The following is an 18,035-nucleotide window of genomic DNA, read 5'->3' as shown; positions in this document are numbered from 1 at the left end:
TACACAAATATGTAACAACAACAAAAAAAAAAGGCACTTATTTAACAGTAGTTTAAATTACCAGACGTAAGAAGTTTTGCAAAATTGGTAATTGCAGAGATTCACCACTAGATTAATGCTTTGCAAGGAATGTTGATTTGGAACCTAAAATTAAACAATTAGCCTGATTTCATAAGTTGCTGTGAGGATGCAGAGTTCCTATATAAAATGGATATTTAGGTAATGCAATATTGGCAGTATGCCCAGGATACAAACTGATGCATGAAGCCACGTTGCAGTAAAATATTCCTGTCAAGAAACACTGCCCCCTTTCAGGATGTATTTCTAACTCTAATTGAATTGATATGCAGCTCTGTGATGCATGTCCCAGAACCTGAGCAAGAGTCAATTACAATTAGCAAGGCTGTTATAAATAATTAATAATTAATAGAGTGTTTCTTAGAACAGGACTTTCTGTGTTTACTAATGCTTCACTTCTGGGGTGACAGAGCTCACCAGGTTCAGCCTAAATAGTGAGGTACCTGTGAAGATCACAAAAGTATATCCACTATAGCTTTGTTGAAGTGCACTATTGGAACAAACTCTGGGCCTACAAGAGTAGAGTTAAAATCTGAACTTTTTTTTTATTTTTTATTACCAGAGCTCATTCTGAAGAAAATTAACTCACCACGTACGACTTCTGCACATTAGACCAGATGTACGTGAGGAATTTTTCATTTTTCATTGCTCCCCATGAAACAAAACACAGAAAGTCTTGAAAAAATCTTTATGGTTTTTAAAAAAATATAAAAAATTGTGCGCTTTCTGCTGCTTGGTTCCATTTTGCACTGTGGGAACCAGCTTCCATCTAAAAAGACTATTCAATTTCTTATTCCAGATCCAAGCTGGAAATCCACTTGGTGTTCAAATTTGTGGTTTTGCCTTAGATTTGCACGAGTTTCTGAAGCTCTGAAGTTCAATTTGCTGGTTCCTACATTAAATTTTCTGAAAAGATAATGACCTCTCATCTGGTTTTACTTGGCAATAAATGTTCTGGGCCTGTTATCTACAAAGTAATTGCATACTTTGCTTTGTAGTATCATATATTAAGAAACTGGAGTATGGATTGGAATCTCTTAATTTTATTTTATTTTATTGTGAGTTAGAATTCACTGCGTAGAAAGACTTAATTATTAAGGAATTTTAAGATCAATTCTTTCATTTCACTGTTCCCTACATAGTAAAAGAGAAATAATGGCTGCTTTAGGGTAGTCATCCAGAGTGCTGTGCCAGTAGTCACTTTTTATTGTAAAGGTAATTTGAAACATTATAGTAGTTTAGGGTTAGTCATTGTTACACAGCACTGGCTTAACTTGCTTTTTATTTCCTTCTTGGTGCTGACAGGAAGCTGGAAATGCATCCCTTTAGCACGGGGTGATGGAAATGCTCTTTAACTGCTCCTGGAGCTGCAGAAGCAGCTTTGACAAATGATATAAAGTTTAATGGCACATGCTGAGAACTAAAACGTGTGCAAAACCAATGCAGAGCTGGTTTTCCTGCAGTGTGGGCATGCTGGGATGTGCCAGATGTTCCAGATGCTTTTTTGGGAGATAGGCAGTCTGAGTGCTAGTGTGATAAGTATATTAATTCAGATAGTCTGGGAGAATCATGTATTCAGCTCCTCTGACTGAAGGAGGAGTCTTTTATTGCCAATTTTGCAGGAAAAGTGCTCATGTTTTATTTATTCCTTCCTGCTTTTCCAGGAGGAAACAAAACTGTGGTGTCAGGGATGAGAATTACCTTCTTCAGAGTTTTATTTCCTTTTTGAATTGCTGAATAAATTTTACCTTGGTTTTCTGTTTAAGTACCTGTAACATGGAAAACCTTCTTTCCCTGCCTTGCATTTCCGCAGGGGAATCACTGAGGATGATTGTCTGGATTCTGGCTGCTCAGAGAAACTAATGGAAGTATTTCTGGCTTCTGTAGCTGCAAACTACAGCTGTATTGATTGTGAAATGCTATTATTTCACATTTGTACTGTACCAGAACAGTCACAGGAAAGCCTGAGCTGACAAGTATCTCTCTTAGGCTGTGAGGAGCATCATCCAGTAATATATTTCCTTACAGTCCTGTTCAGACATGATTCTCTAAACTGCACTCCTCATTAATCTATAAATGGTTCAAAAGGAAAAAGGTATTTTATGGGACATTTCCCAAATGGAAATGTTTAGGTTCCCTTGCTGGCTTAGAATTCTCTAAATTGTTAGTTATATTAGGACACTTTACAGCAAAGCAAATATGAGCTGTCTTTATCCAAACATATGCAATGTTTTCATAAGTAATTTTGCTGTATTAGAGCATACTTAAATTATGATATTCTGCAGCCTCCAAACAAACTACTACAAACTACTAATGAAGGTCAGCAAACAAAGCATTTATTAACCTACTGTACCTTCATGTGTAAATTGCCATTTGTAAAATATTCTTGAGTTCTTGACTCCAGAAGTCACAACAGAACTAAATTTCACTGTCTTGTATTATTGTAGCAAATGAATTTATGGCTTGTTTATATTATATCACCAGGATTCAAAAAAAAAAAAAAAAAAAAAAAAAAAAAAAAAAAAAAAAAAAAAAAAAAAAAAAAAAAAAAAAAAAAAAAAGAAGTGGTTTGTGGGATATGTAGCCTAAAGCTAAACTTAACAGCCACTCAGATTGATACAATTCTGCATTTGTTGGTAAACATTGGCTACAAGTGATATTACTGCTGTGGTAATTGCAATATTTGTCATCCAGAAGATGCACCAAATACAAATATCTCCATTATCACCCAAATATCTCCTGCTGCTGCTGCTGAAAGGATGAGTGTGCAGGGAGCCAGTTGGAACTCTCTGGGGACTCTCCTCTGAGTTTTCCCTGCAGTCCCTGGCTCAGGCCGTGGTCCCCTTCCTTTCCCCCTTCCCCTCTCAGGCTCCCTCCCTTCCCCAGCGGGAGGTGGGAGTTTGTAGGACCAAAGCATTGCACGGCAGAAAAGGAAAGTGAGAGAAGGAAGGGGAGGGTTTTCCCTGGTCTGTGTAACTTCTGGAGCTTCACTACATCCTTTCAACCACAGCAAACTCCGCTCTTCCACTTCCCTCCCCTTTTGCTGCCTCCTCTCTTACCCACCGTGCTGCCACAACGTTCAGAATTACCACGTAATTACAGATTCCGAGTGGATCATTTTCCTCTGCCTCCAGTTAATTTTCTCACCTGCCCTTTTTGTTTCTTCAGCCTGAATTTGAGTCCCTCTGAACCGTACATAGATGCAGATTACATTAGATGATTTCCTGTCTCTATTATCTCTCCCCTCAGCAAGACGGAGACGAATGAAACCCTCAAAGGCCACTTTTATTTTTAGCTGAGCATAATAACTTTGAAAGTATATTCAGTGGCTGAAGCATCAGCTCACTGAGGTGGAGAGATAAGTAAAGCTCCTGACAACAAAGCCACTTTTGAGCAGACATCATGTAAAGAAATGTTTAGGATATTGAATGCATGAGTTAAGGAAGCAGAAGATGAAACATTTTTTACTTTTTTTACTTTTATTAATAATAATCCAGTATCTGAGTACAGAAGAATGGAAGAACAGTGTCTAGAATAAAGAATCTTTTATGCATCTGAATAAATGACATATCCAGATGGAATGATTAGATTGCATTTGACAATTGAGATTAGTGGCACACATTATCAAACAGTTCTAATCTCATTAACAACTATTCTAATGTCTTCCTCTAGTAAACAATGACTTTTTCCACATTATCTCTGCAAATCGGGGGTCTTTTGTTTTCTGTGGTTTGTGTGATTTCTCTGTTTCTTAGAAGAAGAAGAAATTCTGATTCAAGGGAAGCGTTTTTTTTTTGTTATAAGTTATTTATAGAAGTTTCAGGATTTCCTCTGGGAGAGGACCCTCAGATCTGTCTGTGAGACCATAACAGGCTTTTTGTCCTTTCATTTCTACTCGTGCAAGGCAGAAGCAGATCCCTGGGAATCCCTAGAGCCCCCTAAATGTGGAGCTGACTAAAGAAGGCTGAGAGGTGCCAGTGACCTGAATTTCACAGAATTTGTGCTTTATAGTCTCTGACAGCACGACAAGACTTGTGCCTCCTGAGCCTCCCACATGTCTGCCTTCTAAAAGTGGCCTTTTAGAAAGATGAAGTTTTAGTTTGGGAACAGGAATAAGACAGTTTGTTCTCGAGTATCACAAACTGCTCAAAAATTACGTATAAGGTTGCTGAAACTGCAGGTAGGAGTCTCCCACGTGGAAGTCATTGTCAGTATTGTATCTGCATGTAATTACAATTACACAAGGAAGTTAATTATATCTGTATGTAGACATTTATAGAAATGTCAATGTGGGGTGTTTCCATAAATACCCTCAGAAATCCTTTTTAAAGGTTGGTAGTAACTAGATTGTACTCCCATGGCAGCCTCTTTGGGGGAAAAAAATCAGTCAAATAAAAGGTCATAAGTATGTGATAAAGGTCTGTAGTAAACTTCGGTGTCCATACTGGTAATAATCTGTATGTTAGTAATGCACTGGTCAGGAACAGAGATTTTTCTCTTAATAAATTAAGTATTGATAAAAACTTAAAAGGTCATAAATAGGTTTTCTGCCTTTCAAGTACTCATATCAACTATTTTCTCCCTCTCTGTGTTTGTGTAGATGCTCTTCTTTCCTCTTTTCTAAATTATAGTGAACTAATAAACAGTTAAAATTTACATAATCTATGAGTAGCTCAATGCTTAACTCATATTTTTCTTTTTCCCATGTTATAGAACCATTTTACACTTCCCTACTACAAACCATGCTTTAGTTGATTACATTATATTATTCAATATCTTTGAAAATTAGTGCTCGGTAATGCAGAAAATTAGTGGTGTTGAAAGACTGACCTCTAGAAAGATGTGCTTTATTAACAGGAGCACATTTCACTCTAGCATGGCTTTTTTTCAGCCTAATATATGCAGGTTCACATCACCCTCGTGAAAGTTCACAGCTGCTGGAATATATCTGATCAAAAGGAATCTGGGAACCACGATCCAAGGTGATCACCTGTGATGTGGGTGTTCTTTGTGCATTTATTTGGAAGGAGATAAGTCAGTTCTGCAGTAGCAGTGAAAATGTGTAACACATTTGGTTTGAGCTTTATCAGAGAAGGGAGTGTGGGATGAGTCCCATCTGGGAGAGAAGGTGAATAAACCCTGATGCAGAACCATTTGCTTTTATTTTGGGAGCAGTTTTGAAAAAGAAAATGAAGGGATGGAATGGGCAACCCTGTCTGAATCAGTAATCCCACTTTTAGTTGCTAAAATTAGAAATTCTAGAAGTCAGAGGGATAAGAGAAGCTTTGAGCCTTCTGGTAGGAATAAGTTCTATTTTTATAACAGCAGGATGGGGAGTGCTGCTGTCAAAGTGCTTTTGCTTGGTTGGCCACACAATCTTTTCCTGGGCTGTCCACAGTAATTCCAGGGATGATCAGACTGGTTCACTGGTATTTAGCAGTGCATTGGCAGCACCAAAATAACAGCTCTTCAAACAGATATTTTGCTTTAGGTGTGTGCCGTTACCTCTCACAGTCTGCTTCGAGAAAATGAGAATATTTGTAGATGGTATTTCATTTTTATAAGTTCTCTAAGCTGGGTTTCAGTGTCCTCTAGGGAGAATTGAGGTATTTATGGCCCTTGGGAAAGCCTGTTAGAGTTTTGTGTACCCTCTCCCTCAATGGGGAGTTTCTACTCTGCCTGATTTCAACAAGGTGTGTCAGAGAACTCCCTGCTTTTAACTCTAAGAGCACTATTTCATTATTTTTCATCAGGTAAGGTCTCTTATTTACGTGGTGCCATCTTTGATACTCACACTGGCTGCAATATTTTAGCTGAGGCAACCAGCAGGACAAGTAAAAGGCTGGTATTTAATGTGGCAACAGGAGGAAATGAAGTTAGTTGTAAAATTTGTAGTATCCCGATTATTGTGGAAGGTAAAAGCATGTTCCCAGTTCTCCTTTGGATCTGAGGAAAGCTTTGAATATCAGGAATGCTTAAAGAAGGAAAGTAGTTATGTGGATCTACATGGAAATGTCTTTCTGCCCTTAGTCTTACTGGGTGCAAGCAGGGCATGAACTCGACTCCTGAGGTATTTTAATATCACTGTGGGATCATCAGTCCCCTACAAACTTATTGGTTATTTTTGGGATTACTTGACCACCTCGAGGTTTTTTGCCTGCTCCAGGAGGCAGTTTTGCTCTTCCTGCAGCAGAAACAACCCAGTAAAAGCTGGTAACTGGTTCTGTAGGTGGGTCCCCCAGTGGGGCTTGAGAAGAAGGAGGTGGCAAAAAGTGTCCTTGTCCCCTGCACTTTTAAGGGTTTCTTAGAAAATATGAAAAAATATCCCTGTGCAGGGCCCTGTGGTCAAACAGCCCCAGCAAACTTCCTGCCTCTTACATTTTGGTTTTGTGGCTGTGCCCTGAAGCCATGAGTGATTAAATACCTCCTGTAGGCCTAAGTAGTGACATTAAAACAAGAACATTGTACCTACAAAAATTATCTGTTTGCTGTTTGGTTATTCAGAGAAGTGTATTGTCAAAGATTTTGCAAGTAAAATGCATTTGTAAAATGCATTTGTAAAAAAATACACATTAATTTTAAAAAATGCTCTTTTCTTTTGTAATTTCAGGTTTTGTAAATTTATTTTTTTAGCTGTGGGAAAACTTCTCCCACATAAAGTTTGGTTTAAAGTAACATAAACAGCCTGAAGATTTTATTTCTAATCCTAAATCAGTTACTACTTAGCACTAAAAGACATGTTCACTTCCAAACCTCAGAGAAGTAATCAGTGTAGTAAATCAGGTTCTGTAAAGCTGTGTAAGAATGTCATAAAAGAAACTTCAGATGACAGTTTGTCCTTCTGATATTCTGTATTCTATACTGTAGCACTTGCCCTTTACACTTCAACTCCCTTTCAAATGTTAACATTTTTGCAAACACTGACATTCTAACAAATTTCTTCTTTTGAAGAGCTTTACTCACACTTGTACAGTGGTTAAACTAATTTACAAGTGCAGATGCAAGTTGGTTTAAATATGATCTTCATTTTAAAATAACATTTAGCTAGAAATTGAACTAAATGTTCCACTTCCTTTGCCTTAGAGTTACAGAATGACTGTGGTTTACCTCTGTGACTTGTTTCCCTGCAGACACTGATGTGCTCAGAGCACCAAGGAAGTCTGGTTTATAGTCATGCTTAATACTATTTATTTTTCTTCTACAGAGAGCAGGGGACACAGTCACTGGAGATACTGAAAGGTAATGCTTCTCTTATTCTCTGTTGAGATATATACACAATATATTTATGAATTGTACTTGCTGGTTTACTTTTAGAAACTTTACTGCAGCATTTGAGCAATAAATTTTCAGGGGCTAGAGATATCAGCATTAATATCATTCAGTAACTGTCAGAACTTTCATTTGCTAACATCTGATATAAACATAGATTACAAAGGTGCAAATATAAGTTTATAAAATATTACTAGGAGGGGGAAATTGTACTTAAACAAAGTAGTATACATTTTGCCCCATCTTTCCTTTTTACTTTTGAAATGCACTATTTCAGACTTGCTCTGAGGATGAGAACCACAATGTGTGTCTAACATGATTTTTGAAACCACCAGGCAGAATGTTTCAGTAACTACAGGTTACATTTGTGACTCATATTTGATAAATACTAAGAATGGGGTCTTTAGTTTGGCCTTTATATCCCAAGTGAATCAATTAATTATAACAAAGAAAACAACGATTTTTTCTTTTGTTCCTTTACAGTTTGTCTGATGATGTCTGTTCATGTTCATGTTGCATCCAATAAGTCACATTAAAAGAATAAGTTTGAAATAAAAGATACTTTGGCATCATCGTACATCCTAATTAAGCTTAATTGGAATCTGTTCACACAGATACTGGTTCTTTTTTACACTTTTTCACCCTGTATATGGACTAAACCTATTTAAGAAGCTGAACCATGCACTGGATATAAAATAATTAATCACATTTCGAGTGCTTTGGCCAGTCTAAAGGATTTACAGTTGCTGCTGATTTCCTTCAGTGCCACAAACACCTCTGCATTACAGCTGAAATCAGAGGTACAACAGGATCAGTTGTTGATCACCAAACACACTCCACTTCATGCCTGATTTTTCAGGACTGGCAGGATTTTTGCCTCTTTATATGAGTAGTAAACACAGCAGTTCAGTTGACAGGCAGTTCTACTGGTAAGAATGTGCTGGTGTTTCTCAGGTGTAGGTGCTGTTCATGGTTAAAATGGCATTTAATTAATCAAGCAGCACTGGTATCAGAGAGGAAAGTGAGGGACACCTTATAAAAGCCAGTCTCCATTGTCACCAGGGCATATTCTGTTGTCTCACCATCACTACCTCAGCTAAATGGAGGGGTATTTTTGCAGTAAGTTAAATATAGACCTGCTCAGTATTTTATTCCATTTCCGACCCAGAGCATTCCCCATCCTGTGCAGGGCAGGGTTACCTGGGGAAAAGTGTCACTCTCTGTCTCTTTTTAAGAAACAATTGGATTTCACCTTTTGCTCTTATCTCTTATACTTGAGTTTTCAAAACCTACTGCTGTCTGTAAATCCAAATTATTTACTGTTTTTACTTAGTCTCTCAGCTCTTTCCCAGGTGCTGTTGTCCTGTTCTTCCCTCACTCTTGCTTCTCCTTGTGTTTAGTCACTCCCTTTTCTCCCCTTTCTTCTGGCTGTGCCCTCCTTGGGTATCAGAAAGAAACCACAGACCCTTCACAAAACCACAGTCCCACGTCTCATCCCTTTTTTATTTCCTTCTCCAAGCCACAGTTTTGTGCAGCCACAAGGAAGAGATGCAAAGGAATTTTGTTCTTCACAGAGCAAAGGGTGTCTAATTATTCTGAGGGTTGCACATGCTCAGTTTGGCAGGGACATCACAATCCAGATGGAACATCCCTGGTGGACAGGACACACGTCTCCACAGGACATCTGCCAACAGACAGTTTCCAGGGACATATGACTTGATGAATTTTTGGCAAACTTTCATAGAAAAAGGCTATTCTTTTATATTCTTTTATAGAATGACTCTCCCTTTTCTAATCCTTCTCCCAGACAGATTTCAGGCCCAAAACACAACCATATTATATCATTTCAATATGCTGAAAAATAATTTAAGAGGCAGAATTATATCTTCTTCCCCCTAATAACCTTCTTTTAAGTGATTTGAACAGCTTAAACCAAAATAAAACCAATTTTTCAGATATTTATCCCATAGAGTTAGGCTTTGGGGAATGGGAGACAAGCTGTGTGGAGAGATTGATATATTTGGATGAAATAACATTATCTCCAATAACTGAAAGAGGAGAAATCTAAGTTGGGTATTAGGAGGGAGCTCTTCCCTGTGAGGGTGGAGAGGCCCTGGCACAGGTTGCCCAGAGAAGCTGTGATTGCCCCATCCCTGGAAGTGTCCAAGGCCAGATTGGATGGGGCTTGGAGCAACCTGGGCTAGTGGAAGGTGTCCCTGCCCATGGCAGGGGGTGGGACTGGATGGGCTTTAAGGTCCCTTCCAACCCAAACCAGTCTGGGATTCTGAGATTTTAACTGTTCAGGGACCTGTTTGAGTTTCTGTGATATTATTGTATCCTTTGCTTTAAAAAAAGCCAGAAACAAAACCAAAAGCCAAACACCAGAAGACATTTCTTGTACGTAGCAGAACATCCCACAGGCTGCAGGGAACACGTGCTGAAAGCCCCAGGAGCTGTGTGAGGAACACGAGACTGCAGAGTGTCACTGGGAATAGGGAGCTTCTTAAACCCCTCGGATGAGCGGAATGTAGGGCAAGCCTCGAGCAGAATAAAAGTGAGATATCTCTGCCTGACACCTCTGCTTTCACCAAACTCTTCTGGCACATCCACATCACACTTCACACTGGGCTGGACCTCCACCACCCCCTGGGTGTAGGACACTGTCCAGTCACACTCAAACCCTACTTGAGTCTTCCCTACTACCAAATTTGAATGGTTTGACAGCAAACATTCTGTTTACTTACCTGAATCAGGACTTGGCACATCACTTTATATCACTGAATTGAAATGCATTTCTATGAGGGAGGTAGTTTAGCTCCTCACATACGTTTGCAAGTCCCTTTGGGAAATTCAGCCTTCCCCATCTTTGGGGCCTCATTTTAGCCCATAGTTCTTAGCAAAAACACAAAATAAAACTGGTTACTACCTCAGCTGAGCAGCTTCACTATTATTCCTCCTCCATTATTATGTTTCCCCTTTCAGCATAACCTTCTTTTAGTACTCAATGTGGTGCTTTAAGCCATTCATCAAATCTGTTTCTAATTCTTACACTAATACCAATTTTTAAATTATCTAGCAGGTAATTTTCTGTAAATATAACATGCTTTACCTCAAGCCTCTTCCTGGTCTCCAACTATGATGTTCAGACACTTCTCTTACTATGAGATGCTATTGCTTTCTGCAGGAGACACTGCAGAACCCAAACCACAACATGCAGGTGGTTTCCTGCACACTAAGATTTCTCAAGAAGCTCTTCTGGTAAATGATACAGGGGGTTGTGACTCCACTTCTGAGCAGGTGTTGTGATTTAGGAAATGACAGTCTGCAACTGGAGGTGGAATCACTACATGTGGGAGTGTTCTGAGGTTTAGGAAGGCAAGTTGAACTAAATGTTCCTGGAGCAGCAGCCACTTTGTTTTCCTGTTTACCAGGAGCCTTTGCCCTGTTGGGCATTCACGGGGGAGAAAGGAATAGTGGGTGCACACACTGGAGTCACTGCTGCAGCTTTTTTATAAAACTCTGTGCTTAGCAGGGTTCTCTGTGTTCTTTCATCCTTATTTTACTTTAGGAGACTTTTTTTAGTTGACGACAGGAAACCTTGACATCTTCCACAAGCACGTAATGTAACCGTGCCATCCCCCAGAGCCCTGGGGTGTGCAGAGCTCCCTGCTCTGCTCACCAGCCACGCCTGCAAGGGAAACACAGGCACAATTTTAAGGCTTCTCCTTCTCCTTGTTTTTGAAAGCATGAGTGGAAAATGTGTTTAAGAATCTGTGCTCCAGATCAGACAGATTTGACCCTGATTCAGTGTTCTCTTTCCATCGATGGCCAACACCGTACAAGGAAAGGCCTCTGGTGATGTTGCCCTGCTTTGTTCTCCATTCTCCAGAGAACTCCAGGAGAAAGCTCAGATATACCAGAGAGAGTATTTTTGCATTTTGAAGTATAAAATCTTTTGTGTTTGCGGCATCCTGTAGCAAAATGTTACAAACTCTGTGCTGCAGGATGTCGTGGGTAGATTTGGGAATGCACAGTGTCCGTGTATATGCACCACATATTCAGATTATTATTTTCTCCTGTGGTTATTTGACATCTTTCTTCTCTCTGTCCTAGATATGCAAGTTCTGCCATTGACCATCCAGGAAACACATCCATGAGGAAGGTAATGATTTATAAATGTACTTTAAATGAACGAAAAAAATCCTCAATTGTTTAATTCGTTGTCATATTTTTAGAAGATATTTAAGATATCCCAAACCTTGACATTTGTCTGTTATGAAACAGCTGAAAACAAAAATCTAGACATAATTTCTATGTTCAGAAAACTGGCTGCTGCAACCACAGCAGGTCAGTGTGTCTGCAGTACTAATTAAGTTTAGGAACCTTAGTGTGAGTTCTGAAGTATGTGCTAGTTTGGGGTGAAGAATCACACACAATGTCTAGGTTAGAAGATACCTCTGGAGGAAGGGTTGCACTGAAGGTAAAGAAAGTTTTTAAAATAATTTTTAAAAATATTTACACAGTATAAATACAGTGATAGGGAGGGATGGGATTAAGTTTTTCAAGTATTTTTACTGTACCAATTTTGAGGTACCCCATTGTTCAATGGAAAATAGCCAGACACTGTTTTATTTTTTAGTATTTTGCAAATACTTCATACAAAGGACAAAAACCAGAACTTTCATTTGTAGGATGTCAGTTCTTCACTTTGACTTGGCACTTTTTACAGTGATTTGGTTGGACAGGGCTTGAAGCAACCTGGTCTAGTGGAAGGTGTCCCTGCCCATGGCAGGGGGTGGAACTGGATGTGCTTTCAGGTCTCTTCCAACCCAAACCATTCTGTGGTTGTGACAACTCTCTGATCAATAGTTTTTAAGAAAAACTCCTAAGGTCCAAACTAGTGGAGGTGCAAGGAGCCAGCTTTGCTTTTCATTTGGTGTTTAGGTGACAGCACTTCTCCTACCTCTGATTACACTGAGATCTCATCAATTCACCTTCATGGGGCACAGATTTAGCTCTGTCACTTTGGTTTTTTCCCTTCCTCCCCCCCGTGCTGCTCTGGGCTGGGGTGGCAGGGTGTGCATTCTGTGACATTTGCTCTGTGGTGTGGTTTTGAGATAAGGATTGAAATGCTGTCAGCCCCAGTGAGCTCTCCCCTCATCTGCCTGTCTCCCATGGCAACTCTGAGTCACTCAGAGCTGTGAGTTCTGACTGGTTTTTTACAGTGTTTGCCACCAAGTTAATTATATTATAGTGGTTCCTTTATCTCTCAGAATATGGAGCTTGAATTTTGTACATTAGCAGTACCAATTAACTGCAGATTCCCAAGGTATTGCAAACCTTTCACTTTCTCTGGTTTTCTTGCTTTGAATGTGTTGTATGCGAGCAGAAACAAAACAGAGTAAGACTAATTAACTTAGCTCTTTAGAAGAACTAATATTTTCAGCTCTCCTTGGTTTGTTGTGCTTGTATTTTCATTATTTTTCAAACTTTTTTATTAAATGATGGCACACCAGTTTCTGGTGAGTATCCTAATGTGTATCTCCTCCAGATGTGCCATTTGGCTGGCAGTTCTTTAACTTTAATCACCTATGAAGACTGTCATTTAATTATAGGGTCTTATTCCATCACTGTATTTCTTTAATCTAAATTGTGGCAATATTCGGTGGTGTCCTTTTCAGAAAGGTATCTGCTTTGCCCTCATGCATTTTTCTGGAGGCAGGAACGTTGAACAGATTGTTTCAGTCCCAGTCACCACAGACCTGCAGCTGCCACAAATGACTGACCAATGCTGCTGCTGTGATTGGAAGTACATCAGTAAAACCCCCGATGTTGTTGTGCACATTTAATGCTTTCTCACAGGCTTTTGCCTTTTGGTTTTGTGGCTGTATTTTACCCCATTTCCTCCATCACAGGAGCAATATTAACCTTTGTCTCCTCTAGTGCTCAGGAACTGCTGATTTCTGCAAGTTGCTAGAAAATGTTCAAAGATGTGAACGGGCTAAATTACAAATAGGTCTGTAAATGTCCAGAACCACTCCTCCCTCCTCTACTTTTATTTAAAATCAAACTTGGTCTCTCCAGTAGCTGGAGCCTTGTTTTCAGCTTTTTATTTTCTAGAGTGCTTAAACATTTACATCTTTGAGGTAAATTCTTACCAGTTTTGAGTACTAACCCTGTTTTTAGAAGGTCTAAATAGTGAGATGCCTTTAGGGTTTTCTTCAGAATCTGTAACAATTTTCTAATTCAGCCAAAAAGAAAGAAAGAATTATTTTGTTTCTCCTCAGTTATTCTGTCAACCTACCAACCCAACAAACTTCATTGTTTCTGTGGCTGGAAACAATTAAAGAACCTGACTTCAACATGTCATTGAGCACATGACTTTCCACATTAACTATATCATGTTTGGGGTGGATATTTCTTTTTGAACGAATATTTGTATGACTATTTCACTGATACTTACAATAAACTTCAAGTATCAGTCATTTATGCATCATTCATGTGAGTTTGTATCCTTAGTTTTCAAACTACTTCACAGCTGTTCATGTAAATAATCCTTAATGATTTGATTGCAATAGGAACAAATAATTTTACTATTACTTGCACTGGTGTTCCATAATTATTTCTTTTTTCCTTGCAGTCATTCCATTACGCTTCCCTCAGGGTAAAGAGCAGGAAATGGTCAAAAGGTAACTGGTTTCAGTTAACATTTTGAAATTAGAAATTGGGGCTCCTTCTCTGACAGCAACTGAGCTCGGTCAAGTGCCTAAGTTCAACTTAACTCAAGTATTTCTAAATGTGATGGCAAACACCAAAGTAAAATACCGAATTAAAATACCAAAATAAATGTGTTATAGGGTATAATATTGCTTGGCTGAGTGGTACAATTTCCTCTGACTGAGGAAGAAGACAGGTGGTATTTGTATATTTTGCTATTTCCTCCTTCTTTATTTATGGCCTATTTGAGACATCAAACAATAAACAGAAAAATAATTATAACCTAATAAATTCATATGAAAATACGTGGCTCTAATTCAATTTGTTGGTTTAATCTCCTTAAAATGTTCCTTTTATTGTACTACGTGCTTTTTGGAACATCTAAACCTGCCCAGGACACAGCTCAGATAGTTACTCTAAATGAGAAAATCATTGAGAACTTGGTTGTGGAACATTGTAGAACAAAAGAGACAATGATTTAATGTTGTCTAAATTTCTTCCCTGTTTCACAGCTGCAGGTCAAATGTAATTCTTGTATCTTTATAAACTTGATTTTTCACAGAAAAAAAAAGTCTAATATCATAAGGAAATTTCCTACAAAGTTTTTCTTCAGGAAAAAATGGTATTATAATTTAAACTCTGTGGTTTATAATATTTACAAGGCACAACTAAAGTTCTAAGCCTCTCCATTGGGATTTACTGAAATAACACCAAGGGAAAAACCTTTTCCTGGTGCTATGCCTTTAACAGAATGTTGTGAAGTTAAAATATTGCTGTTCACTTAAACTCAGCATAAAAGACAGGTAAGCATTGCATTGTTATGGAAATGAACAATCTTTCTTTTTTATTGACCATAAAAATTGGGTTTAAAGATTCCCAGAATTTGACAGGCCTTCTGCTGCTAAGAGGAAAAAGTAATATTTACATTTGTGTACAGACTGTGTCATACTCTGAGTTTCTGACTGAGGCTAAATAAGTACATAAATTAATACAAATAAATACATAAATAAATACAGATTTTTAGTTTGGAATGATGCTGCCCCTCTTAATCAGACAAAAGTGCAGCCCTAAGAGGAATGAACCTCAAGGGATTAAATAAACCATTGCACAAACCAGGCCCTTTTTATTTCGTGTTCACTTTGGAACCAAAATTGCAGAGCATTGTGGCATTTGGAAATTGTTCATTCCACCTCCTCTCCCAGAAACTTGGAGAGGGTTTGGCTTGGAGGGTTTTGAATTGAACCACCATTAAAAATGAGCGATGTGTTTGTACTGAGCAGGGTTTTCCTGGTTGTGTTCTCAGGGAGTTCCCTGTCCAGCGTGAGCAGGAGACGCATCTCCTGCAAAGACCTGGGGCACGGCGACTGTGAGGGCTGGCTCTGGAAGAAAAAGGATGCCAAAGGTTATTTCACACAGAAATGGAAAAAGTACTGGTTTATTCTGAAGGATTCCTCCTTGTACTGGTACACAAACCAGAATGTAAGTATTGCAGAAAGTAAAACTGAAACCTTCGGCTTCACAATTCTTTTGGCTAAAGTCTGTTTTTACTGCGTGGTTGGTTATGTTCCTGAACTGCCACTTTAATTGCCAGGTCTGGGTTGCTCTAGCTGGAAATATTTCATCTGAAATTCTTTTTTAAGGTCTATAAGTCCATGCTCAAGCTTAATAAAACAGCAGATGTTCCTGATGCTCACAAAGAAATGAATATGTCAGTGGTTAATACTTTTCCACAGGTCGTGTTTATTTGGACTAACGCAGTGTTCACACTCAGCTCTCCTCAGTTTCAGTTGTGTGAGGGAATGTATAAAATGCAACATGCATAAAGTGTATTTGTCTTAGTCAAGCATTGTGCGAAGCAGATGTGAAAATCTGAACGTGTAGATCTCTTTCTCTAAAAGTTATTTTTATGTAGATGCTCCTCTTGCTTTTTGCTGAATTAGTCTGGAGTTTGCAGTTTCACATGTGTAAAATGCTGCTCTTGGTGAAATTTTGCTGAAAACCACTGGCACAATCTGCAGAAATGTAGGGGAAAACAACAGAGGGAGAAGCCCCAAATGGTTCGATGCTGTTTTCCATTTGTTTGCAGGGAGCCCCAGTGTGCAGGTGCAGTGATTGTTGCATATTCTACTCAGTACCTCCCATTTTCTTCAGGAGAACAATTTTAGCAGCACGATTACCCTTAGTTTTCGTGTTTCTCTGTCAGCCAAAGCAGTGTGGGTGATGAAGGCCCTCGGGTTCTGTGCTGTACGTGTTGGTGACAGTGCCACACTCGGGGTGGTGGCACTGGGGGTCCCACCGAGGATCAGGCTGTCGGTACATCCAAGCCAGCCTTCATCGTGCACTTGTTAATACTTTTCAAAAATCTGACAGGTGTTAATACATCTCCTTGCTTTTCCTGCTGAATTACTTCAAAAGAAGCAAAAAAAAGTGACAAGACGCACTTCCCAGTTATTACCTCTCCATTTAATCACAGTGAGGTCCCTGCAGGAGCCTCCTCAGTTACTGTCAGCAGGGCAGATGGGCTGATAATTGTGCCTTTAATGGGAGACATCCACCAAACACCTGTAAAATGCAGATATATCATGAAGAAACTGAGAATTCTTCTCTGTTAAGGCCTTAAATGCAATTTTAGGTGCTGTGTTTGTGGCTGGAAGGTTTCCTATGATCTTCAGCAGAGGGGGATTAGAATGGCTGGGCCTCCTTTGAGGAACTGTCAGTTGAGTTACTTCACAAAGTTATTGACACTGTGTGATGACTTAAACACATTTCAGAGTAAAAACAGTATGGGGAAAATATGTTCAGTACTTTGATTGATTGGGTGGTTGTTCTGTGTATAAAACCCAAATGGCTGGTGCTCATTTCTCACTTCTTTAATTTTACGCTTTCCCTCACCAACACTTTTTCCTCCTCTTTTGGCAGGATGAGAAAGCAGAAGGATTCATTAGTTTACCCGAGTTCAGGATAGACAGAGCAATTGAATGCAGACGAAAACAGTGAGTAAAGTGTCAGTTTTGTTTGTAAACCAAAGGATCGCTCTTGAAAGTTTACCGTGCATAGTAATAAACATTTGCAAAGTCCACCAAAGGAAGCTACTCAGAAAACTTTGACATCTGTAAATGATGCAGCACAGATCCCCTTAAGCTTTAGTATTTCTCCTTATTATAAAAGATATAATGTAATGTAAACTTCATAGCTGGATTACAGTGAATTGAGTCTCTTCGCTCAGTTTGCCACATAGCCCAGTTACAACTTCACCTAAGTAAGTAAAGTAAAACACAGATAACACTTTACTCAAGAGATAAAACTTTCTCAGGTTCACAACAGCCACATTGGTAAGAATCGAGTGTGCAATAAATGCCCGTAGGAAACAGCATTAAAAATGTCATAGCAATGGATGGTAAATATAATCTTAATTTTCTCCTTTATGGAGGAAGCTTTACATGCCCAATATTGTGTTCTTCTCAACTGCTAAAATATTTAGGTTCCATATGCAAAATGAGCATTGCATTATTGCTTATGTGCAGATTGCTACTTTTACATTCTGCTCCCAGTAAAAAGCACATTATAAGATTTTCCATAATTAAGGCATATTTAATAACAGACACTCACTGGAAATTACTTCCAAGCAGTGTTGGGATTGGAATTAACATGTTTAACAGAATAATTCCAATGCTTTCAGACAAGCACTTTGCTGGTATCTCCTCAGTTACTTGCATTTGTTTTCTTTATGCTTTCCTAATTTAACTAAGAATCCTGGATTTTTGGTGTGCTTTTCCAATGACTGAATGCAGTTTTGGTCTGAGGAACACAAGTCCTATGACTATGAACGCATGTGCAATGGAAATATTGAATATATGAATTACAAGAGTCTGCTCATCAGAAAATCAAACCTCTTCATTGCCTGTTCTTACAAGGAGATGTTATTACTGTGTCTGAGAAGTACAAGATAGTGTAATTTATACTTCTATTCC

The 18,035-nt window shown here is 38.8% G+C and overlaps 1 protein-coding gene across 2 annotated transcripts in view; it reads left to right on the top strand.

Moving 5' to 3' along the window:
- LOC113996437 (connector enhancer of kinase suppressor of ras 2-like) overlaps positions 1–18,035 on the top strand; it is a 90,469-nt gene that overhangs the window by 45,749 nt on the left and 26,685 nt on the right. For both annotated transcript variants that reach the window (XM_039382586.1, XM_039382585.1), the window contains exons 13-17: positions 7,283–7,317; positions 11,461–11,509; positions 13,988–14,036; positions 15,368–15,543; positions 16,984–17,057. In XM_039382586.1, coding sequence (XP_039238520.1) covers positions 7,283–7,317; positions 11,461–11,509; positions 13,988–14,036; positions 15,368–15,543; positions 16,984–17,057 — 383 coding nt within the window. The remainder of the gene's footprint in view (positions 1–7,282; positions 7,318–11,460; positions 11,510–13,987; positions 14,037–15,367; positions 15,544–16,983; positions 17,058–18,035) is intronic.

Source organism: Pipra filicauda, unplaced genomic scaffold (assembly GCF_003945595.2).
Source record: "Pipra filicauda isolate LSUMZ 115617 unplaced genomic scaffold, ASM394559v2 scaffold274_size1021923_pilon, whole genome shotgun sequence".
Classification (NCBI taxonomy): domain Eukaryota; kingdom Metazoa; phylum Chordata; class Aves; order Passeriformes; family Pipridae; genus Pipra; species Pipra filicauda.
Note: the sequence above shows the minus strand (reverse complement) of the source record. Positions and strands in the feature narration are given on the sequence as shown.